Source organism: Coloeus monedula, assembly GCF_965178545.1.
Source record: "Coloeus monedula genome assembly, chromosome: 6".
Taxonomy (NCBI): Eukaryota; Metazoa; Chordata; class Aves; order Passeriformes; family Corvidae; genus Coloeus; species Coloeus monedula.
The window spans coordinates 40,249,319-40,275,126 of record NC_138786.1 but is presented as its reverse complement, the minus strand read 5'-3'; the positions used below and the strand labels follow the sequence as shown (position 1 = coordinate 40,275,126).

The 25,808-nt window shown below is 40.4% G+C and overlaps 1 protein-coding gene across 1 annotated transcript in view; it reads left to right on the top strand.

The window, feature by feature from the left end:
- Positions 1-9,498: 9,498 nt before the first annotated feature.
- The window catches only part of SLC25A21 (solute carrier family 25 member 21), a gene marked incomplete at its 3' end in the record, with an annotated part of 235,648 nt that continues 219,338 nt past the window's right edge, over positions 9,499-25,808 (top strand). Inside the window, exon 1 of the mRNA XM_082283648.1 lies at positions 9,499-9,620. Coding sequence (XP_082139774.1) covers positions 9,554-9,620 — 67 coding nt within the window. The 5' untranslated portion in view covers positions 9,499-9,553. The remainder of the gene's footprint in view (positions 9,621-25,808) is intronic.

Below are 25,808 nucleotides of genomic sequence, written 5' to 3'. Positions count from 1 at the left end.
ACAGACGCATTAAATAATGTTTGTTTTCCTTCAGATATAGATCATGGGAATGGAGATATTTAACTACTTCAAGACTAATTTTTATTTTGTTTTAAGCTGTTTACACCGTCAGCAATCTCCGAGTATCATGACAACTAGCAGAAGAAAAAAAAATAGAAAACAGTGGGAAAAAGCAAACCAGCATCTGTGAAAACAGTTTTCAATTGGTATCTAAGTATTTGATTGGCCTACTTTGATTACACTGAGCAACTGAATGTCTATCATAGTTCTGTATCACTCATCTAGTAATATTTGTAATAAAGAAATTCAAAGTAAGAACACATTTCTGTAGCCCTACAAAAAGAACTACAAAAATTTCAGTAAATCTTAAAATGGTGGTGGGTGTTTCACAGTGCCAATTTCCTTATTACAAGACAGGTATCAAGCAGCAAACTGGTCACAGTGCTCAGGTCAAATCTCAGACAAGGAAAACCACATCCTAACACTCTGCCATAATAGCAAATGGAAAAACTGCCTGTGTCTGTGCACACACAAAAAACACACTCTAGAAATACATGGTGAAAAATACTGCTTTGTTTCTAATGCTTGTATCTAAAAATTTACATAGCCAATTTAACACATTCCCACCCACTAATCATCTAATGCCACAAAATTCCTATAGAAGCTGAAATTTTATTTACTTGAATGTGAATAACACGAACACATTGAGAAACAGCATCTTAAAGCAAGTCCAACTGTAGATCACAGAAATTTTAAGAACAGTATTTAAGAAAAGTCAGTTGTGACTTTCTAAAGGTAATACTAATAAATTTATTAAACTATTCTACAGATACCGATGATTTTATTATATCAATACAACTAATGATATTATAGCATGGGTATAATTTAGGCAACTACAGCAAGCATAAATTATAACACCTGACACAACACTGCATCAGATATGTATCTTCACATTTCACCATAAAATCTCTCTCAAACAGCACTAATTTTTACAAAGAAAAGTATAACTATGTATCATATTATTACAGAGAGCAATAAATGCTTAAAAAAAGAATACAATCATTTTCACATAACTTCTTTCAATAGCATTGAAGACACCATTGAAATGTCTTAGCTTTTCTCATTATGCTCAGTGTTCTCAGATCTCTTAATGCACTCAGCTGCAAGCTGAGATGCTATTTTTCTTGGTAACTAGGTTAATCTTTTTGGCAGTCAATTCCTAAAATGAAGTTAAATCTATAATAAATAGAAATAAACCAACAAAAACATAGTACAAACTGATATTTTCTTTCCTATCAAATGCAGTAGGCAAGCAGTAAGAATGGTTCCACTTCCTCACCTGTTGAAACATCAGAATTAACAAGGAGAGGGGGTCAAACATATACATTTGGAAATAGTGCAATGAAAGAAAGCTAAAGCAGACCTGATTAATCCCAAGGGAAACAAGTCAAGAACTTCTTAAAAAAAAAAAGATGTAATACAAAGATTTAAACATATTTAACTTTATGCATTAAAAACTGAAACAATGAAAAATGTACTTTAAATTGTGTAATCATTCTACAAAAAAGAAATATTTTAATACTTTTCATTTCTATACACCTTAACTGCCATGCCTCGGAAAGCCCTACGCCCTTTTCACCAAGATGACCTAAGCTCAGGATCATTCTTTTGTTAAACTGGCAACTAAGAACATCTTCAAGTTCTAGTCCCACCAGGGGCAATTCATAAAATGCCCACCCATGAAGCAATTCTTCAGCACTGAATAATTCCTTTACAACTGGACATTTTTATTTACAAGCTAAAGTACAAGTCAACTTGTAAATTGGCTTAAATAAATTACTACCATAAATTAAAAATGCAGTGTGTTTGCTTCAAGTACATCAGTTTTTGATCCCATATTAAATTCCCTCACAGTGGAGCATCACAGCATCTTCAGAACAGTTTTGATTCAAACACAATGCTGTTCCCATTCCACAAATCCTGACAGAAACTACCACCCCCTCCCTACAAAGACCTAATCAATAACCAAGCATTTTAATCCTCCTTTGTCCTTTGTACTACATTACTGAACCAGATTAGATTTTTCTAATTTATTTCACACTTAACATTTAAATTAGTGCATAGCTAGTCAGAATATTACTATTTAAATGAACGTATAACTTAAAGATCAAATTCTGTCTTCAACAGATTTACATAAAAGGACAGAAAGGATAACATTTGTCTACCAGCATGTTATGTGGATCTCCTTAACTCAATTTATTACGGATTTCATGGTGCAAAAATTAATGCCCTCCAGGAGCTGAACTCATTACCAACTATTTCTTCCAAACCCACAGTGTAATCCTATGCTTCTGTGACCAATGGGAGTTTGCCATTCACTTAAAGGGAAGTTGGATCTATTCCTGTGTTTGCTACTCTATCAAGAGATAGATACTGAACAAAATGATACCACAGCCACTGTCTTGACTTTTTTTGTATTACGTAACAGATACTATGAACCAGTTCCATGTACTTTAGTCCCTGCTAAAAATAAAACAAACATATTGATGATCATTTTAACTACACATGAAGTCAACAATAGGATCACAAACCTTTTTTCAACGTGAATTTCCAGAATATATTTCAGCAACTATAATGGCAACCAGCCTGTAGTGGAGTGGACCCTACTCAGCCCTTCAATGCCCTCCCTACTCCAGAACCCACAGGAGCATTCCTGCAAGTCATCTGGTGCACGTACAGTACACCCAAGTCACAACACACACACAAACAGCCTCCCACCAGCCACCTGACCCAATAAACTCCTTCTACATGCCTATTTGAGAAATGCACAGGTAAACAAAACAAAAGCTAACAAGCAAACAAAAAAGGGAAGAAAATAAGCTGTACACATACTCTGGTGGCCAAAGTGAAGTTGACCATAGGCCACAGGTACCACAGCTCTAACTTTCAAAACAACAAATGCTTTCAGAATAATTAATTGAACCACTGAGTTTTAATTCCCCTGAAAAGCAGGAAATAAATATTTCAATGCCTTTGGCAAGGCTCAGCCAAGTGTAACAGTGCACAGAAAATACAGTAAGCTTTTTTCATGTTTAGATGTTCAATAAAATAGAGAGTAAACACTTAAACATACTGCATTGTGACAGGCATTCAATTTAAATAATCATGTCTTGTACTTAGGACGGATCAGCAATGCCTGTTTCACACTTCATACAAAAAGTTTCAAGAAATTTAATTTATTTTAGAGAACTGTAACCTACATGGGAACATTTCAAAAAATATTATTTGATTCATTGATACTATGAAAACCAAAGATCAATCCCAGCAATATCTCATGTTGTGGTGGGCTGACTCTGACTGGAATCCAGGTGCCCACCAAAGCTACTTTATCACTTCCTCCTCAGCTGGACAGGGGAAAGAAAAATATAACAAAAGACTCACTCACCAATCATCATCATGAGCAAAACAGACTTGACTCAGGGAAATACCAAACTTTAAAACACCTTCCTCTCGCATCTTCCTGCGCTTAACTTTACTCTGTTTTCTCTACCTCCTCTCCACCACAAAGAAGAGGGACAGAAACAGGGTTTACAGCCAGTTCATCACACATTGTCTCTGCTGCTCATTCCTCCACAAGCTCCTCCAGCATGGGTCTCCCATGGGCTCCCTGCAGCCAGCAAATCTGCTCTAGCATGGGCTCCTCTCTACAGGTCCACAGGACCTGCCAGGAGCCTGGTACAGCACAGGCTTCCCACAGGGTCACAGCCTCCTTTGGGCACATCCATCTGCTCCAGCGTGGGGTCCTCCGTGGGCTGCATGTGGATATCTGTACCACCATGGGTGCCCATGTGATGCCAGGGCACACCATGGTCTGTACCACAGGCTGCAGGGGAATCTCTTCTCCGATGGCTGGAGCACCTCCTCCCTCTCCTTTGTCACTGACCTTGGTGTCTGCACAGTTGTTTCTCTCACACATTCTAACTTCTCTCTCCAGCTGCAAGTGAGAATTCCCACTGCTCCCGCTTTCTTAACTCTGTTATCCCAGAGGTGCTACTGCCACTGTTGACAGGGTCAGCCTTGGCCAGCAGTGGATCCATCTTGAAGCTGGCTGGCATTGGCTCTGTCAGACATGAGGGAAGCTTCTAGCAGCTTCTCACAGAAGAGCCTCTGCAGCTCCCTTGCTAAAGAACCTTACCACATAAAGTCAATACACATTTAACTATTTTCAAAACTCTAACATATAATACTCTTTAGTATACCAAAGGCCACCACTCTGCAGAAACTGTCAGTTTGCATTTTAACCTGTCCCTAAAAGACAAAGGTCCACATCAAGAATCATCATGGAAAACAGAAGCCTGCTGTTATGAAGCTAGCAGGGAGCTTCCTCACAAAACTAGCAGGGAGCATGCCAAGTACCCTGTCACTTAAAAAACTGGTGGCTGAAAGCAGCAGAGATTTATCTTAACAGCTGAGCATTGACACTGGTTCTTTCCATAGCTGTATCTGTTCCACAAATAAAGATTCAATACTGTTTTTCTTACTCCTTCAAAACCATTTTCCTTTCAAAGGAAAAGGAAAACGGCAGCAATCATACTTACAGGAATATCTGTCAGTTGCAACATTAGCCTGTAGTTAAATCTGTCAATAGTCAGCTGCCCAGAAGGGTTGTTTGTTTCAAAGGTAAATTTCAAAACATTGATTACCCACACAGGATAACAGACGTAAAAGTGAAAAGAAGCCTCTGCATTGATTTGGATGGCCTGCACTAAAGTGAGCCTCAAGTCAGATCACCAATTCATAGCTTAAAACAATTTCACTATGGCATTTTACTGCCATCAACTGCAGCATCTACTCTGCCCTATGTTTAGCAGACTAAAAATAGGTAGCATAAAGATACATTAGGATATTTCCCAAGTTCATGACTAATTTTACACAAAACTGTGATCTACAGGCAGGATGCTCTCCCTCTTCAGCTCGTGTGTATATTCTTGCTTTAAATTCTAATGAATAATTTGTTGTTTCTTTCCACAGAGAACTATCAAACAGCTATTTTCTCTTCTCCCCTAACCCCTTCCAGCAAGATCTGAAAAGTCCCTTACTTTTTTACTAACCTAGGTACTCTCAGAAACTAAAACCCTCACAAACTGCAAAAAGCTACATGTGGGCCATGTGGCAGCAGCACCATACTCCTATTTGTGCCAATAATACAATGTGTTGGATTTGTCTTGCTGCAAAAGAAATACTAAAAACCTTGTTTTGCTTCTTACTGGTCAGGGAAAGAGTTTAACACCATTATAATGCATTTCTAATTTAGCATCATCTAGAATGACTTCCAACAAGCAGAGATAGATTAACAGAATGCGAAGAAAAGTAACATTTCCTTTTCCAAAACAGGCAAACTAGTAACTAAAAGAGAAATTAAGTAAATCCAGAAACAAAGCAAACCAACAAACAAAAAGACAAGAAGTCTGATTAGTTATCATGTGAAAACTGGGGAAGAGATTTTAAAAATTTAATTTGTCACCCACTAGTGTTGGGCAGTAGTCCCCATTACAAACAGTAATGGAAATCATCCTCTAAAAAACTTGCAGTATCATTGCAAGAAAACTTGTAATACCTACAGAAACTAGTAGCAGCAACTGTCCCTACCTTCTTAAATTCTATACATGATTTCACCTCCCAGTCTCTCTCTTCACTTTCCATACTGCAGCCAGAACTGCAGTAACTTCTTAGCTGGACAGGCAAGACAAGTTTATCACTTTCAAGATCCTGAAATCAGTGCTAATCCCTTTACCAGTGACAAGGCAGAAGAGCTCATAGCCATCAAATGAGCTCTGTCTCACATAGCTTAAGAACCTTGTCTTGAATGACAACATTCTGGATACTAAACAGCAAAATAAAGCAAAACAGAACCACCATATAAGTAGCATGCATAACTGGCACGACAGTTTTAACTCTTGTTGAACCTCACAAGATTTATAAGTTAGTGCCATAATATATTTAAATAAACAAATAATCTGAACCAAGTGGTTTCAAGTTAAACCAGAACTGTACATTCCTACAGCAGAACTGGTCAAGTATGGATGCTCAAGGACAGGTACAAGAACAAGGCAAGCACAACATTGCACTTCCCTAAAACCCATAGATCCTAGAACCTCCAATATTGCAGCTCTGAGATCTTCTGAGCCAGAAGCACATTGCTGTGGTTAACCAATTTCTTTTCCACAGCTAAAGCACTGCAATTTAAGACTGTTCCAACTGTAGTTAGAGCTTGCTGGAATATTCAAAGGCCAGTACGGTGCTGCAGAGCACTCTGAATTCCCGAAATCGGGCTGAACAAACTCCTAAAGTAAACTAGCTCCAATCACCTCAACCCCCCGAAATAATACGTAGACCCAGCTGTGGTTGTTCCACAGTCAAACATCGGAGGGTGTGTTGTCTCAGGTAAAATAGTCCTTTGGGTATATTTACAGAATGTTTTTCTCCCAAACTGTTCACACGGAAAAACCATAGCTTTTTTCCTCAAAAGAAACATAATCAAGAATTCTGACTAGCAAGAATTACAATAGGAGCTGAGGTATACAACTCATTGGGATTTCCTAAGCAGCTTTTCTTAAGTCATAAATACTAAAAAAAAAAAAGGCACAAACTTTATTTGGCATGTTCTTCTGGAGCGGTTCCCCCCCCCCCCCCCTTTTTTTTTTTTTTTTTTTAATGAATTATTACAGTGCTGAATAGCTTCCACAGTTTGTTCCGATCTGACACTAAAGATCCAGCACCGACCTCCTGAATTTGCTCGGGGCAGGTTTCATCTCGGACTGCCCCGGCTCCTTTCCCAGCGCTGCCTCCCTCTCGGAGGCGGCAGCCCGTCCATCCCTTCCCTCCCCGCTAAGCCTCTGGGACTCCAAATCGCGCATCCCCGCATGGGAAACTTGCTTCACCCTATCTCCAGCGGCGGAGCGGGCGGTAAGTCGGGCAAGCCGGGGTCGCCCGGCGGCCACGGGGAGGTAACATTAACCCAGCCAAGGGGCTGTCACGGCACACGCAGCCGGCCAGCGGCGCGGCCCCTGGGGTGGAGGAGGCCGGGCAGGGCCGCTTGCCCGCGGGGAGGCGCTGGGGGCAGAGCGGCCCGACCTAACACCGCCTCGGCGGGACGCGCCGCCACCGCCGAGCCCCGCCGCAGAGGACGGGGCGAGTTCCAACCCGAGCGCCGCGGGGCGGCCCCAGCCCCGGCCCCGCCGCCCCGTTACCTGCGCGCTCCGGCCCCGCCGCCGCCTCCGCAACAAAGCCGCGGGCGGGCGGGGGGAGGGGCGCGCGCGCGCCCGCCGCCCTCGGGAGCGCGCAGCGGCGGGGCCGCGGCCCGGGGGCGGAGCGAGGCGGCGGGGCCGGGCGCGGGGGCGGTGCTGCCCTGCGGGCGGCAGAGGCGGCGCGGCGGGGCCGGGCAGGGAGCGGGCGTCGAGGGGCTGGTTCGGGGAATCTCTCCTGCCCATCTTGCCCCCGCACAGCCAGCTGTGGTTTCCTTCTCGGGGTGTTAGCTCTGGGGTGCTGCCCAGGATGGACGGAATTCCCTACTAAGAGACGCAGTAACCACAAATGGAGAGACAGACCCTACCAGGGATATTGAGGAAAAGAATGGAGTGGCGCTCATGTACTGGTTTGAGAAGAGACCATATGGAAATAGGATTAAGCCTAGAAGTGCTCTAGGAAACCTGCACAGTGGGAAGGTTGCCCTTTGAGGGGGAGGAGGGTGGAAGATAAGGGATATGTGCCATATATAAAAGAGACTTCCAGTTGGGGAATTGAATTAAGGTGCATAGATTCAGAGTTTGAATACTGTGAAACAAACTTGATAGCTTCCTAACAAGAGCAGAGGTTGTTTGGGTTTTTTAAGGAGCAGATGTTATGCTTCTGTAATTTACATGCACTCTGACCATTATTTTTCAGTTTCTTCATGTAAACCTTCTCTTTGATGCAGGGACACCTTCTGCAGAAAACAAATCTATCTGACCAGTTTCTGCACCCTCTGATCAACTCCAAGTTCTCTTTGCTGTGGAAATACTGCAGCAAAGTCCACCTTAATAGTAGATTTGCTATTTGTACCCAAGGGAACATTGCATAGGGAGGACTACATCTCCGGAATAAAAAAGTAGTGATGCTTCAACATCTGCTTTTTGATGATAAGGAACACTGGAGACTCGATCATCCAGGAATATTTATTGAGCAGCAGACTCAAGGAGCCAAACCAAGGGAACTAAGGCAAATGCTAATGAAACATTGAAGTTGAGATTTTAATTACTCAAAGGTCAGTGCATTCGAGGTTTATTAATTTAAGGGAGCTATTCTGTATTCCCACAGCAATCTGCATTCAGCTCCTACATAGATCAAAAATTCATGCTATTGTTTATTTGTTGATGCATTCAAATTCTATAACTGAATGCTATACCTGACTATTATTTCCTTTTGCAATTAGCGTCTTGGTCTTTTAACACTTTATTAACACTTCTCTGTATATTTCCTATGTTCCCATCCTTTTCAGTAGCAATAAACCCGTTGTTTTGCTCTAATAGTTGTTCTACATTACAAAAGGCTACATTTCTTTCAAGCTTGGAACCTCGGTTCAGTTAGCAACATTTGTTGCTAAACTATCACAAAGCACTGGCAGGCACTGCGCAAACTAATGTATCAGAATACCCCTATGAGTTCTCTTGCCCTTCAATGCTGCTGCCTCTGGGATGAGCCCATGCTGTCCCCAACGTTGCACTCTGGCATCTTCTGGAAAAGCAGAGATTGGCCTCGCCAAAAGCAGTGCTGGGGGCTGTCGGCAATGGCGCTATATCCCCGCACTTCATGCCCGTGCCCTGTCACCGTTTTGTTTACTAAGATGGGCTAAGAGGTCCGTGTAACACATGTAATAGTTACTCTCCAAACGACAAAATACCCGTGTCCTTTGAACATCGAGGTGCTGGAACCAACCTTTGGACTAAAGGTTTTGAAAGGACAGTAGGCTTCAAAAAAAAAAACCAGCCTGTGAGCCGAGCGGCACCACCGACCCTTCCTAGAAGTTGAGCCGCAGAGGATGTGCGGGTGTTAGCTGCGTCCCAGCAGCGGTGGGGAGCAGGACTGCAAGTGTGCACTGTATGGCACCAGCCCCGAGGCGCGAGTGTACGGCCCGAGCCTGAGCAGGCGACCGGCTGCTGCCAGAGCCTCGCTCCCCGCCCCAGCCTGGGCTATCTCAGCGCCGGCCGTCCCGGCTCTGCCCTAAGAGACAGAGGCCGCCGCTTTCCCGGCTGGAAGCGATCGCCCGTAGCTGCGAGCCCGTGCCCTGCCCGGGGCCGCCCTCTGCCCGAGGCCGGCTGCCAAAGGCGGCCGCGGGGCCGCGCAGCCCGGCGCCCCCGCCCCCGGCGTTCGCGGCCCCCCCTGCCGCCGGCAGATAACCGCGGCTCCGCGGGCCCCCCCGGCTCTTCCCCACCCGCCCAGCGCGGACTCGGCCCCGGCTCGGCATCCGCTCTCCAGGCGCCAGCTGCCTCTCGTCGCCGCCGCGGCTCGGGCACGGATGGCTCGCCAGCCCCGGGGCTTTCTGCAGGAGGCCTCTCACCAAGTCGTCGCCGGAGGCTCGGCGGGTGAGTAGGCGCGTTCCTCCTGGGCGGGAAGGGTCTGCCGGTCCCCTGCCGGCGCTCCGCCAACTTGAGACGCAAGCGGCCGGGCCGCCTCCCCCTCTGCGCGCTGCTCAGGCGGCGGGGAACGAACCGGCTCAGCGGCGGCTCCTCCCCCGCCGGGCGGCGCGGGCGGGCCCCGGAGGCGACCCAAGCCCGGGGGTCCCGGGGACAACTTCTGTAACGGTGCTTGGCCCGCCGGTGGGGCAGGGGGGTGAAGGGGCGCTCCGTGGCTCCGCGGTGTATCTGCGCCACACACGCCCTGCAGCCCCTCGGGCGATAAGAGTGGCGGGCGGGCCCCTTCAACGGCAGCAGCCGCCGGTGTCCCCGCGCGCGGCTCTGCGGCACAGCCGGCCCGAAGGGCTTGAGCCGCGCCCGGGGGAGTCCACGGCGGAGATCCGCCTCTGGCGCCTGGATGCGGGACAGAAAACGGAGTTGCGCTGCTCAGACGGCTTCCCCGTGGCGCTCTTCGTCGCTGGGTTATAGAGAAACCAATGCAGGGCTGCAGTGGAAATGCGTTTCTGTGGGGCTTTTTAAATACATTTAGGAATGGCGACGTTACTAATTCATTGGTACTCTGTTTGTACTGCAAACTACAAATGTCAAAACCGTACACGTCTGTTTAGCAGTGAAAGCATTGCTGGTCAATTTCTTCAGGTTTCTTACCTAAATCCCAGTGAAATATTTAAGTCAGCCTGCAGTGTAGGGGATTTTAGTACAATATCCTGCTCTTTCAGTGTATATACGTAAATCCTGTTAATATTTCAACTATGTAGTGTGTTTGTAAGTGTTCTTTAGTGTCTCTTCTGAGGTCTAAATGTTGTTTGTCATACTATGTTTTACATGAAAGAGAAAAGCTATATGGTAGTGTTGCTGTGTCTTCTGTAATGCTTCAGTGTAAATATGCACAAGGAAAATTCTCCTCTGGTTGAGACCTGTGTGGCTGTGACGCTACATGTGAGCTGGTCTTCCATTCCCTCTAATTCCCCTGGTACCTTTAAATCCACTTCTATGCATTCCTGCCACCAACACATTGTCTTTTCATGCTAGTGACTCTGTATGCTCTTTGTTTTCAGCCTTCTCCTTTGACAGAGAGAGATGTCATAGCAGAAGAGAAGTCTGCTGTCCCAGTGTATTGTATGACTGCTGTCCCAGCCCTTCCAGTGTATTGTATGGTGTTTATGAAGCTTTTCTGCAGCCTTGGAAATTCTAAAGCTTTTTTAGATTCTGCTTGGTACCACCCCCGTCTTCCTATAGGAGAGAATGGAAAGTTTTAATCTGTCCTAAACTGTTGGAAGCCCTTCATACCTGGAGGGATACTGAGGTGTTTTGCCACCAGATGTTTTGCAAGATGACAGAGTTATCTGCCCTTAGCAGTTGGCCTATGCCTTAGTGATTCAGATTGATCTAATGCACTATCTTACCATCCTCTGGCAGGAGTCTGTTTTTGCTACAGGCTCTCTTTGTTTGTAGAACAGACTGTCTAACACACCAGAAAGAAAATTGTGATTTAGATGAATGAAAAGTTTTACAGAAAGACTAGAATTGGAAAAATAGTGTGTTTGATGGTAGTGTAGAGAAAAGACAGCATGAAAAATATTTGGTAATCTGGTAGGCATAAGTATTAGGGTGAGAGAATTTTCAAGGAGACAACTATCTGCACACAACACTTTTTTTTTTAAAGTATAATGTGAGAGGCTTGTTGTATCTAGTCCAGAGGCATAATGTTAAAGATGCTTGCAACCTTTTGCTTAACCTCCTGTCAGGCAGGCAAGTTCCTTAGCTCCATCACTAGCCTTAAATTTGTGTAGAAATTTCTATTCATTGGTTTTGAAATAAACCAGTAATTACTGTTCTGTTAGTCTGAACAACACTAAAGTTGTACCAGGGGATTGTTAGATGTGTGGTTCAAATGGGAGCTCTAAGGTGCATTAGAAGGAAATGGCTGAAAGTTGAGAACTTGCTTGACTGATGCTTAAAATTCAGTGGGGTTTTTTTCCTGCTAATTTATAGAGAAAGTAGAAGGCAAAGGCTGGATCTTTGTGGTCTTCAGTCTAAAAGTTAGATTTCTCAGGCAAGTGTAGATCCAACATGGGGAAGGTGGAAGCAGAGAGGAAAGGATTGACAACATGAGTTTTTGATACTGTGCTTAGGATTTCATTCTAGTGAGGAATTTGGTTTCCTTGCCTCAAGTGAGCGCCACAGACATCCTAGAGTGACTTTGCTGTCTGTACCACTACCTGCTATTTAGAAGGAAACAAAACCAACCAACCAAAAAAAACCACCCCCAAAAAACCCAAATCCCCAAACAAACATAAATTATTTTTAGTTAATCTGTTTCTAAGAAAGATACTGTGAATTGGACTCTGTCAAAGCAATTTTAGGAAAGTACTGAGGTGGTTGGGAATGAATGGCACATAGGTGTAATTGAAGGGTCAGAAATATTGTCTGAATAAGTAAAATGAGAGGTTATTTGGTATCTGCATGTCTGATGCAAAAGGATCTGATAAGAAGTAATTCTGCTAGGTCAAGTGGAAAATTATTAGAGATAAGCCTTAGCTGGCAGAACAGGAAGAAAGGGATTTTTTTGACACTTTATGGAAGATGACAGGACTTGTTCATGGACTTAATAAAGACAGGGGAAGAGAAAGAAAGAAATCAAGCATGACCCCTAGTCTACAGGACTGATAAAATGGAAGATACTGGCATGCTGGAAGAAGGAGAATGGAAAGTATTCAGTGTTTTAAGAGAAAATATATAAACACACTGTTGGCTGTCAAAGGCATTGCTAAGTTAAACTTGAACAGCTCTCTGCTGTAATTGAACTGTAAAAGTCAAGCATGACAGATCTCATGCATACTTTGTCTGTGGCAAGGGGTGCATCTGCTTTCATGTGGCTTGTAATCTGATTTCATGTGAAATGGAAAGCACTGCTTCCTCAGAGTGAACAAAATTTTAAATATGAACAAAGTCTTACTCAGTCTTGGCTTATGTTACTTCTGCTGGCATTGTTTGTTCCCATCTTTCAGATTCCTCAATGAAGGTTAATGGCATAATTCAAAATACTTGGTTTTGTTTGCTTGCCTGGGTGTATGACAATAGTGAGGAAAAGGACTTTGATTGAAATGTAATTGGGACACTTCGTTAGTGAGTTCAGGCCCTTCTAGTAAGGGAACTGCAGGCATACTCCTTTCTCTAGTGGTTAATTAGTAAGCTAAGGCATGTGTGGAATTCATAGCAAAAAAATTAAACAGAAAAGAAACTCTAAACTGTAAGGATCAGTGTGAAAATAACGACTTGGGAGCCTCTGATTTCCTTAGATTTATAGCAATTCTTCAAAAGGTTATTTGAGAAGTTCAGTCAATGCAGGGTTCAAGTCACAAGAAGAATTGTTTCTCTAAAACACAAACATCAAAAAAATCCTTGTTTCCCCTGCCTGTATGGAAAAGGAAGAAACTAAAACAGTGTTGCAGACAAAGTCAATGGATATTTCTTTCCTCATGGAGAGGAACTGAATACTGCAAAGTACGTTATGGGATACCCAGATTAATTTGTCAAGACATCCTTGTAACAGAGTGTTGAATCAGTTTGAGTGATGAAGTGCAAATTTCATAAACAATTGCACAGATACCCTTGGCCCAGTGAAGGCAGGATGTAGTTACCCTGAAGGTTTTAGGATGCTTCTACTTGATATAGGTGTGTTCTTGTTTTTTAATAACAAAAGACAGCAGATGGAAACAATTAGCTAAAACCAGAGGCAACATAAATAAAATTTAGTTTATATTTAGTTGTATGATCACCTCTCTTTCTTCCATACATGAACAAATAACCTATAAACACTTCAAATTTTGAAGTTAAAATTTTGAAGAATATATTTAATATATGTAGTGATAAATAAGATGACATGTTTCTCAGATCTGTAATATTTAACTGATCTTTAAGTAGTTTTTTTGCTGAAAATTCTGTGTCACTTTGCCTTATTCCATTTAATAAATGAACATGAACTTCAAAATTAATTACTGTAAAATGAATATGGAAAAGTCAGAACAAAATGATTTTTAAATAAAATAATTACTTCATAGGGATAATTGAGGCTGATCATTTTTCCCCCTTATTATTCATTTTTTCATGAAACAGCAGGGTTTCTGCCTCTCTGTACTTCTTGGCTTCAATTTTTTTATATTTTTTTTTAAAAATTATTTTAAAGAGTTAGGTTTCTAGCTGCATTGAAACCTAATAGGATTTGGGAGTCTAATTCTCTTAAGCTCCTTTGAAAGTCCAAACCTTTTCTCTTGAGAGGTGTTTTATTTCAGGAGTATACAAAGTTGATTAACCTGGATAGCAGCAACTTCTTTGAACCAGATTTATAAGCAGGAAAGCCACTTGTCCAAGTAAGACTGCCAAATGCAAATACAGTATTAAAGCCAGTGTTTGGTCTTCCTGTTGCTAGAGGCATTAGGCAGACAAAAATCATTACAAGGTATGCTAGCCAGCATACTCTGTGAAACACCTTAGGTTATTTGGTCCATATGAATGGGAGAGGGAGTGTGATAGATGTACTAGGAAGCGCTTGAAACAGCAGGAAAATGGTCTAATTATTCCCCTCCCCCTCCCCTGTTTTTATTTTTATGGCAGTTTTCTGAGAGTTAAAGTTAGGAGGAGGATTCTGTGTTTTCTTGGGTGCTTTTTTCTTACTTTTAAGCCATGCAATTGGCATTCATGTGTTACTAAAATAATCAGTTAATGCTCAGAGGTAATTTCAACTAGCTAAGTACTTAGCTACACCTTGTAACTATTTTGACTTCAAACCATAATATTTTAAAGTGATTAAACCTTCCTTTCTCCTTTCCTATTAAGGCTGAAATATCTGAGTCCACAGTACATGCTCAGTGTCTTTCACTGCCTTGATGTGGTGTTTCAGATGTTAGCAAAGTCTTTACATTGAAAAGCTAAGGATGGGAAGCAGTCATAATATTTCAAGGAAACATTCTACAGGTTAAAATACCGCAAGGGAATGCACTAGCAGCAGCCAATGAAGTCAATTTTCTCTGCTAGTCTGAGAAATTAATAGCATGCCAACCTAGTGTTGGACTTGGAGGTTTGGAGGGGAGTTGCTTGGTTCGCAATATGGTGAGGAGAACTTTGGGTAAGAGAAGACCAAAATAAGGTTAAGTGTGTGTAAGCTGAGATATCAGATATCGTGAACCTCCTCCAGTATGCTTGTAGCAATTGGGAGGACGTAGGAACAGTTGGGAAGTTAAGACTCTGAAAGATTTCTATCTGTTTCTGCTCAGATGACCATGCATGCACGCACACTGTTTTATGAAACATGCTGGAAAGAAAATGGGAAGTACCTTCGCAAGGTCTGTGTAGCCCCTATTGCTTTCATCATTATACAGTTCAAAGAGGGAGTACAATATTCAGGACAGTTTGACTTCAGTGGGTCTCTGGAAATAAGGAAGAGCCACCAGGGAAGCTCAGAGAAACTGATGCTGGTTTTGAAGTGAGTATGGTCGAATTGTTGACTTTGGTCTCCCAAGCACTTCAAAACCATGCAATGTGATATTTTTTAACCCAGTAGAATATAGTTCCATGCTGCAGACCAGTGCAGTGAGCAGCAGCTGAGGGTATGCAGAATGCCATAGAATGAACCAGCTGAAGTTACCTTGTGAACCATGACCAGTGGAAAATTTTCAGAGTATTTTCCCACCTATTATAGTGTTTCAAACTTTAGTTCTGTAACATTTTTCAGTCCCTGAGCCTCTCCTTTTCTACCAGCTGATAATTTTAAAAATACACCCCTGAATCTGAAAGACAGATTGTTTGCTTTGCATACTTCTAACTTAATTAAATGTTATTGGGTTGCCACAGAAAACCTTGTTTAATTTTAGTGGAAACTAATGAAATCCTCATGAGCTTTCATACACTTTGCTGAATATGCAATGCTGGCAGCTAGCGAAATTCCTCTAAATTTTCAGACAGTTGAGTAATTTGAAGAAGCAATACCCTTGCAATATAGTTTTCGTTTAAAAGGAGCAAATGAAAATTGCTATGTAGAATCATGGAATCATGAGTGGTTTGGATTGAAAGGGACCTTATAGATCATTTAGGTCCAATCCTCCTGCTGTGGAGAGGGATGCCACTCTCTAGATCAGGTTGCTCAGGGCCCCATCCAGCCTGGCCTTGAACACTCCAGGGCTGGGACATCCAAAACCTCTCTAGGCAACCTGCTCTAGCACTTCAGTGACCTCTGAGTAAAGAATTTCTTCATAACATTTAATCAAAACCTTCCCTCTTTCAGTTTAAAGCTGTTGCACCTTGTCACTATCTGTCCATATAAAAAGTTCCTCTCCCTCCTTTTTATAAGTCCTTTTTTATGGAACTGTCAGGCCACAATAAGGTCTTCCTGGAGCCTTCTCTTCTCCATGCTGAACAATTCCAACTCTCTCAACCTGTCTTTGTAGGAGAGATACTTCACTCACTATCATCTTTGTGGCCTCCTCTGGGCCTGCTGTCCATGTCTTTCTTGTGCTGAAGACTCCAGATCTGGATGCAGCAATGCAGGTGAGGTCTCACAAGAGCAGAGTGCAGAATCAGCTCACTCGGCCTGCCCCCACTGCTCTTGATGCAGCCCAGGGTATGATTGGCCCCCTGGATTGTGGGTGCACATTGCTGGCTCATGTCCAGCTTTTTGTCCACAAGAATCACCAAGTCTTTCTCTGCAAGGCTGCTCTCAATGCCTTCCTGTCCCAGCATCTACTGTGTCTTTCCTTACCTGACTAAAGTGCAGCACCCTGCACTTGGATTTCTTGAACTTCATGAAGTATTTGTAGGCCCCCTTGTCAAATTTGTCGTGGATCCCCTGGATGGGATCACATCCTTCTGTTGTGTCAACTGGACCACTAAGCTTCATGTCATCTGCATATGTGCTGATTTCTCATTGTCCGTGTCACTGATGAAGACATTGAAGAGCACTGGTCCCAAGACAGAGCCCTGAGGGATGCCCCACATCACTGGCCTCCGCTTAAGACATAGAGCCATTGACCTCAGTGCTCTGTCTGTATCCAGAGAGTGTTTAGGGTGAACTGATCTTGTTTGATCAAGTCATTGCAGTGTACTAGCAAGTCATGAACACCCATTTGGAGCTCTTAAATGTGTTTCAAGCTTTGTTTGGGGATTTTCTTTTTTTTTTTTTTGATTGCAGTAGCTTTTATATGGGGGTTAAGATATGAAGTAAATTTTACATGTTTATGTAACAGTGACAGAAACAATCTAAGAATTTTCATAATTTATAACATGTCATGACACCTGCAGTGTGCTTAGTACTTTCTGTAGAAACTGGGACCCTGAAAAGAAGAATTTTCTGGTCTGTGGACTCAGATATAGGTCATACCAAACTGCTTGTTGAACCTGGGGGTTAAATTTCAGACTTGCTCTGATACTCGCTGGGTTTGGAAATCCTGCAGCAACCTCATAATTCCCAGTGTGTCTTTGTTCCAAATAGGATACACTGGGAAAAATGAGTAGTTGGTTGAGCTTTATTTAGTCTGGTGTGTTAGTCATTGGGGACAAAACATTTTGTGCACAGAATCCTCTATGGGTGTAATAAGGCACTTATCCTTCAGATTTTGTATATATAGTAAGCTTGAGGGTTTTAAGAAGGGTTAGAAATTTTCTGTTGTTTTTAGAGTAACAAGTTTTTTCTCAAAAAACTTCACCTCTTATCTCTCACCCTCCATACAACTCCAAACCGGTCAAAACGACCAATTTCTCATCTGGGAGTAATGAAGTTATTCGCACTCATTCGTTCTACTGCCCACAAGATGGCAGTGCAATACTACAATAAGATGTTAAATATGCTTTTTCCTGTGTGGCAGAGCAATAAAAATGTATGTTGGTGCTGTTGCAGGTAATATTAGCATATGAAATTTTGAATGATAATATGCTAAGTAAAAGCTTTAAGATGTCAAATAAATAATGATCAATAAATGCTGATTTCACATGTGTACTGCACAACCAATGGCACTGAATTTGACTTTTATTGAATTAACCACAAAAATTGTAAATGGTGACATTTCACTGGTAAAGGTCAATAGAGGGTTGTAAAGCTAAGATACCATATATAAATAAAAAAACTTGGGATAAATTCATGTCCCAGTATAATCAATATGCAAATAGCAGCTGATTTCCACAGTGAGGAATTTGAGTCTTGATTATTTTAATTTTAGCATAGATTTTATGCAATATTGCATAAATGTCATCAAGTTCTCAATGCCAATCTATAACCAAAGTAAAGACTCCTGTGTTACATACACACTGCTGTAAGCCTCTGTTAACTTTCTTCAAGTATTTGCAGGCATGAAACCTACAGCAAAGCATAGAAGCTTAAAGATATACACTTCTACAAAATAAGCTATAAAATTTTGTTGTCAGATTTTAAAGTTAAATAATATTGTAGAATAGTATATGTTATACATGTAGGTAGTCAAAATAATTATTACTGGAACATGCCTGTTGTAAAATTCATAGGCAAAAAATGCTTTGTCTGCAGAGGCAGCTCTGAAGCTGTTCTGTGAGCCAAGATTATATTGGCATAAAGAACAATTTTTCATTACTGTGTATTGTTTCATCAGTTGTGCTTAGTGACTGATGTACATATTCAAATCCATATGAAATTGCTGTAACACAAAAGTTTATTATGGAATAAGAATAAAATTCTAACATATAGCAACAAAGCATGTCTTTTGATAGCAATAGATGTGTTTTCTGCGGCAGTGTTCTAGAAAAGAAAATGAAAACTGATTCTGGTTATTTCTGTGCATAAAATCTGGCGATTTTGCCTGTTAAGTGATGATATTGCCAATTTTCCTATAACTGTAGCTTAGTTTCTGTAACATTACTTTGGGTGTCCTTATACATGTAAACATTCTTTCTTTATGCTTGCTGCTTTTCCATTTCAAGCTAGCAGGGTGGGAGACACTCAAAATCATACTGCTGAGACTGGAGGAACTCGTCTGTTATGAGATTGAAATTCTCTCTGAAAAATGATTATATTAATGTTTTCAGACTGGTTTAAGTATTATGATTAGGGTTGATATGAATGAAAAGAGCTAAAACGGCTAAAGACAAACCCTTTTCAGATAGTGATGTGACTCCTAGAACTTGGAAGTTTTGAAAATCAGTATTTCAACAATGAATAATAGGGATGACTAAGTATTTTCAAGTATCTCAGTCTTGATTATAAAGACCTTAAATCTGTGCTTCTTCAATTGGACTTGAAAAAATACAATTAAATTTTTTCCTCTTAGGGGAGATGAATTGATATTTGCTGCCTGTGGAAACCATCACTGGTCCTGTTGTTGGGTAAAATAAATTAATATTGGTTTTTATAATATGAAACTCACTCTCTGATGCCTAATTATTATTTGTGCTAGAAAGTGTTAAATATCAGCCATCTTAAGATAGTATTTTGTTTACTGAAAATCTGTAGGACAGGTCATGTGTTTTGGGTGTGTTGAAAGTAGAGTAGTTACAGGATAAGTACCTGACATTTTTTCTGCAGCGTGTCTTGTCCTGGGGAATCACTACAATTAGATATAATTGCACCAACATCTGAAACAGGTAATTAATGCTTCAGTTGTCTACAGTGGTGGTTTTCTGATGAGAAAATAACTGAGAGAATCTGAATGTTGTTGAGAAGTCCCACCCATAGAGTGTGAAACGAAACACAGGAATAATTGGCCTTTAGATCTGCTTTTCAGTCATTGAAGTCCACTGTTAACAGCTGCTTTTGTTTTCCCTTTGGATCATTCTTAATCCATCAATTTTTGTCAGGAAACACAGTTTATGGGTCATCTTTTAGTCTTTAGTCAATGAATCATTTCCCAGTTCAGTGTGTTATCCTAGTTTCCTGGGCTTTTTACTGTTTTTATTTATACAGAAGTATGCAGATCTCAGGCTGGTGCCCCCAGACGGCAACACTTCCAAAAGCAAAGGAGAGCCTTAGTAGCCCTTTCAGTTTTAGAAAATTCTTTGCACTACTTATTTAACTTCCTCTGAGAGCCAATTCTGAGTGGTTTTCCAGTAGGGTTAAGTTTTACATATTTTTCCATTACTAACACTCATTTCTTAATATTTAGTTAGAGGGTTGATTTTCAAAATTAGTGTATATTTTGAATGTGTAGTAAATATCACTCAACTTTGTTTTCTCGGCTGGCTCCAGATAAGATACTGAACTTAGTAAAAAATGAAGGGCATGGTGAAAAAAAAAAAAGGTTCTAACTGCTGTATTCAGACACAGAAACAAAAGTTAACTCTTCATTATGGATTCTATGATATTTGATGTCTCTTCCAGCTTGTGGAGCTATGTGATTAATTTCTGAATTTGAAAGTTTTTTTAAAACCTTGTTTGTTTAAATCTTATCCTCTGTGTTTTGGCATTAAAGCTTGAAATTATGAACTGTAGATGTTTTAAGAACCAAACAGTAAATATGGTGCTCCTCATCTTTAGATGAATATTTGGATCTGAGCCATGAGGTTATGAATGCTTGAGTTTCGTGATCATACACTGGGGGTTTTTAGGTTGGTTACATGGTTGGTTCTCTACAGGCAGGTTTGCAATGCTGCCTTGCATGTGGTGGTGTACACCTGTGCATAACATAACCACATCGCAAGAAGTAGAAAACAAAGTGTCAGGGTTCTTATAGGTTTTTAGAAGAATATATTTTCCAAAACGTTGCCGTACTATGGATGCTGATCAGCGGCAGCACAATCTTGTGTATACCCCTTAATTTTGTCAGAATTGCGTAATAGTGCAAGAGTGCCTGCTTTGTTCATGCTGCACATTCAAAACATTGTGTCCAGTGCCCATTTTAAGTGCTTCTGTTATCTTATTCTTGGTAGCCTCTGTTGTCTCTGGGTTGCTATACTTGTTCATCCTGGGATCAGTTCATCACCCAAAAGAGGAGTTATGTAGAGGAGTCGGCAATATTCTGAAAGTAAAAGACTCCTGGAAGAATGTGAGAGCCTTGAGAGTCTTCATAGTTCTGCTCTTTATTCATCTCCAAGTCTCTGGTTATTACAGAGCCAAGGCAACGGGACTTTCTTAAAAGTTCTGTGTTTGCGGACAAGTGCTTCATTCTCTTCTCCTAAATGGGCTTAGGGTTCTGGAGGGGGTTGGGGCTGTTGCATTAAGCAGGGGGAGCATGGCTGCCACTTATTTATTATACATCTTGGTAAAAATTTTACAAGGCAAAACTGTAATGCTGACTGGGTAATGAGGCAGTCCTTGCTCGAAATAGTCTTTATTGTGTTTTTTCTAAGCAGTGAAGAAAATAAGTATCAAGATGCTACATCCTTTGACTGGCATATTCTTCCTTATTGTGAGATATGATGATGGCTGTCCCAGATGACATAAAGGAAACAAAACATTTTTTTCTGTTGTTTTTTAGCAAACTTTTCTCCTTTCTGCAAAATTTCACTTTTTAATATGAGGAGAAATAAAGCTTATTGATTAGGCATTTATAAAAGGGAGGAAGAAATCATGGAGGCTTTCTGCAGATAGAAACCAATAAATGTTATTAGAGAGTAGACTAAATGGAAAGAAATGTCTTATTTAGAGTATGAAACTCTTCTAAGTTAATGTCCATAAAATTTAAATTAGTTCAGACTTTTCTTATTAGAATAAATGTTTCCTTTTAAAAAGCATGATAATCATAATCAAGACTAAATTTGTTCTGTTATTTATTTTCAAAATGATTGTACATGTTTAGCAGACTTTTGATTTAAATCCCTAGGGATATATTGGAGACAGATGTTTAGATGACCTAATGTTTAAAGTAAAGTTATATTTGGACACACGATTAAATTTTCCTTAAAATCTTTCCTTATATGTTAGATTGTGGAGCAGTGCAGAAAGTATTGAAAGATTTATGTTGAAAAGGTACTGCTTTATTTTTAAAGTAGGTTACTAGAGTTCAGTAGATTTTATTTCAGGCAACTGTCAAAAGCAGAAAATGTTTGCATATAAAGCAGTATGTTTACAAATGAAAGTATTGTGTCTTGTTGCAGAGCTGAATGGGAAACAGATTTCTTTAAAAGTTCATTGATTTCAAAACCAAATTTACCAGGCCAGTTAGAGCTGCCCCCAAAACTTGGTAAAGACTCTGGTAGACCTTAAAATGTAGCATCAGTCAAAGACTGCATGATAGGACATAACAGCTGCAAGTGTTTTACTACTTTCCAGTTTTGAACAAGTAATAGCTTCTCTCAAGATGCACCTAATGTCATAGTGTGGAAAAGTGTAAGGGCTTCATATGTGATAGTAAACAACATTTTGAAAAGTCTCAATATTTCATGATCGTAATTATCAATATTGACCTATTGAGAAGGTATTGATTTACAGATGAAAACCATGAGTCTCGTCAGTCTTTTGAAGTTTATATATACTGGCTTTTATTGTGTTTAGTTAAATAAGCAAGTTACTGAGTTGCTGAACTTCTGCCATTTTTAATTGTAACTGAAATACTGTATTAAAAGATGCATTCTTGTCACCAGCAGAATAATTTTCTTTGTGGGCTGATGCAAGTGTTGCACTAAAACACTACTCGGATGCTTAGCACTCTGCCTGCAAAATAACCTCTGGCCAGATCTCGAGAACATTTCTGTGGGACAGCATTTTTTATTATTTTCTGTCATTTGTGATTAGGAAGGCTGATGTGGGCAGCAGAGCTGTAATGTATTTTATGCAGAGTGGACCTCGTTAAGTTTAGGCAGCACATGCAGCGCTTTTCTGTAATCTCGTTGAGGTCTGCTGGGTTAGAACTGGAGTAGCCCTCTTCTGGGAAAAACTGAAATTGCAGTATTTGGAACTTTCATGTAGGAGTGGCTGTTGGGTCAACAGTGGCATAAAAATCTTGTTTCACAAAGGGAGTGAAAGGAGATCTCATCTTGTTCCTGAAAAAGGAGCTTTCATTCTGTCTTTTTGCTATTAGATGACTGTATATTAGTCATGGCAGTAACTGATTTGCACAGCATGGATCTAATCAAAACCTAACGAATGAATGTGTAGTACCTATGTGATGCCACTGTAAGAAGAAAGTATTTTGCTTTTCTTCCTGAATTAAGATCTGGGATATAGATTGTAACTCTGGAAAATAAATGGAAAAGTATCTTCTTAAGACTCCCAAGAAGCAAAGAGTGGTCACAAAATTGGAACAGATAGCCCTTAAACATCTTCTGAAAATGTCACTTGTCAATTGTTGGTGTGAAGATAAGGAGCATATGGAATGAAATTCTAAAAGTTTTGCAGATAAAGCAGTTTTACAGTGTTCTGGTTAGATTTGTGTACACACAGATTTTCTAAGTTCAGAAATGTTCTTTAAAAGTATTGAAAGAATATTGATCAGTTGATGCATAGCATTGTTAATTGGACTTGTCACTTGCTTAAGTCTTGCAGACCTAGAGTGAACACCTGGAACTGGGCTGAAGTAACTTGGGCAACAACTTTTATGCTTGTTGTGTAGTATAATCTTACCTTTTTTAATGTAATGGCTTTTCCCTTTTTTAATGTATATTTTTCTCAGTGAATGGAAAAAATAATGGCTTTCAGTGAGTGGAACAAATAATGGCTTTCTGTTTGAATACTAATGATCTTCTCATGTAATCTATTATCACTTACATATACAACATTTGACTATTTTTTTTTCTTTAATCTCCTTATGCTATGCTACTTGAATATTTTCGCTGAAGACTTCAGTTGGTGTGCTGAGATTTGCAGGAGTGATTAGTTCTCTCTGGTGCCTCAAGACAGACACCTGCAAGGAGAGTAGACAGTTTTATTGGGATGTTATGGAAGTTTTATGCAACTTGTAGAGAAACAGGGAAGAAAACTCTGGGAGCAAGGAGGGTGAGATGGTTTTAATTTCCTTAATGCTTCCTTTTTATTATTATTTTTTATTTTCTCCTTTCCTGTAGTCCATTGTAGAAGTAGCAGGGACCCTAAAGACTAAATGCTACTCTGTTACTTGGACTGTTTGCATTCTGTGTGCTGAGTTAGGATAACATCCACTGCAGTCAAGTAGAGATGGTATCACAATCATTACCAGCTCAGTTCTAAACTGGGCTTTTTCTGTTCAGTCTAGATCTTGTTTACATCTAAAACTTTGTTTCCTATGTTTTAATTATTCTATAATTGCACCTAGAACCTTAATTGCAAAACCTGTGAAGAATTTAAAAACGTAGACAATGTTCTATAAATTCCTTTTCAACAACAGGGCCGAAACCTTATCTACTGCAACTGGAATTAGGGACAGCTTGCCTTGTCTTTGTTTTGACTACAAACTCTATTCTGGTTAAGAGATTAAATTCAGAGAGAGGAATAAATCACTGCATTACATTTTGTATGATGATTGAACTGTTTGTAAAATTTGAACATACTTTATATATTTGGTAATTGTTTTGTAAACATTTCAATGTTCAAGTTTGTAGCATAAATAGTTTTGACTATGGGCAAGATTTGGACTGCTTGCATTCTGTATAAGCAAAATCTGGGTGCCTCTTGCTCACCGAACAATTCAGAACAGATCCAGGTGATTTGAGTCCAGGGAAAGAATTTGGATCTTCCTTGGTTTAGCCAAGGAAACCAAGGAACCGAGCAAATTCTCTCTTACAAGAGTTTTTTGGTTTTTTTCATTTGGTGTTTTTGTGGTATTTTGTTAGTTTGTTTGGCTTTTTGGTGGTGGTGGGGGGGTTGTTTTTTTTTTTTTTTTTTTGCTTTGTTTTGTTTTGTTCATTCTTGCTCACTTCCTAGGTCTTTGAATCTGGAAATCATTTTCTGCATGCAGGTATGGATCAAACATGAGAGAGTGTAGCTGTATATGAAGTGGCCCTGGTGGTCAGTTAAGTCTTCTGAAAAGTAAAATAATGGATTTAACTGTTTTGCTTTCTGGACTCTAATACATTAACTTTTCATGTGTACTGTCAGAGTAATTGTTATCCCTCAGTTCTAGGGGAATTGTAGGTACCTGAACCATGAGATTAATCAGTATCCCAATTCCACTGTAATCAATGGAAGTTATTCACTCCCTGAATCTCTTCTGAGCTATCTTAGATCTGTATCAGATATCCTGTGAAGTCCAGCATGTGAACATACTCACTACTAACTCCAGGTGGCTACTCCCTGTATGCATAAAGGAATGGACCTGTTGCCAAATTGTTTTCCTGGCTGTGGGCTTGAACTCTCTGACATGTCCATTTGAAGTCAGGCAGCAACTTTCTAACCATTGCAGTGCCTAGGCTGATGTCCAGTTGGCTACCAAAGATCCCATCTTACCCAAGTTATTGAATCTAACTCTATTAAAAATGCTGTTTTAAAAGTTACTTGTGAATCTGAAACAATCTATTAGGTTATGTCTCTATGAAATCCTGCACAAAACTTGTATTGATATCCCCACCTGTGTTTGGACATTAAGATAAAATGTTGGAAAACTTGCTATCATTTAAAAGAAATATCTCTGGAGGAAAAGGCTTTTGTGATAGCTAATTAATTATATTTCTGTTATAATATACATTCTCTGTTTATATCTGTGGGGGAAAAAAGTATTTCTGTAACAGGCTGTAGAGCTCATAGCTGAAAAATATAGTAAACTGAATTTTTACTTCTAAAATGTGCAACCTGTGGTAAAGTACTCCTGGATCAGATGTATTGTGTTTGGTAATAACTGCTGTATGGTGCACAGAAGACCTCCATAAATCTCCTGGAAAACTCGTAACTCCCGAGTCTTGTATACAACAGTTTTCCATCCAACAAATTTAAACTTTTCCAGGAAAGGAGGAGAGCCGTTCTGATGTATCTGATCTGTTCTAGAACTTCTATTCTCAAATTTATCCAAAATTCTTCTTAGTATTTCACTTCTCTTACCCCAAGTTATGTATGTAAAGTCACGTTGACACCATTGTATTTTGGACCAGGCTTCACTGGCCTTTTACCAAAGGATCCGGGGTGCATATCTGGAAATAGTTTCTTATTTGTAATTGGTGTGCAAATGGTAGTCTCCACTGACATTAAGTTAATGGACTCCACTTTTCCTGATTTTACTGTATGAAGTGAGCTAAAACCTAAGCAGTCTTCAGTCTGAGCCTGTTTGTACTTAACTA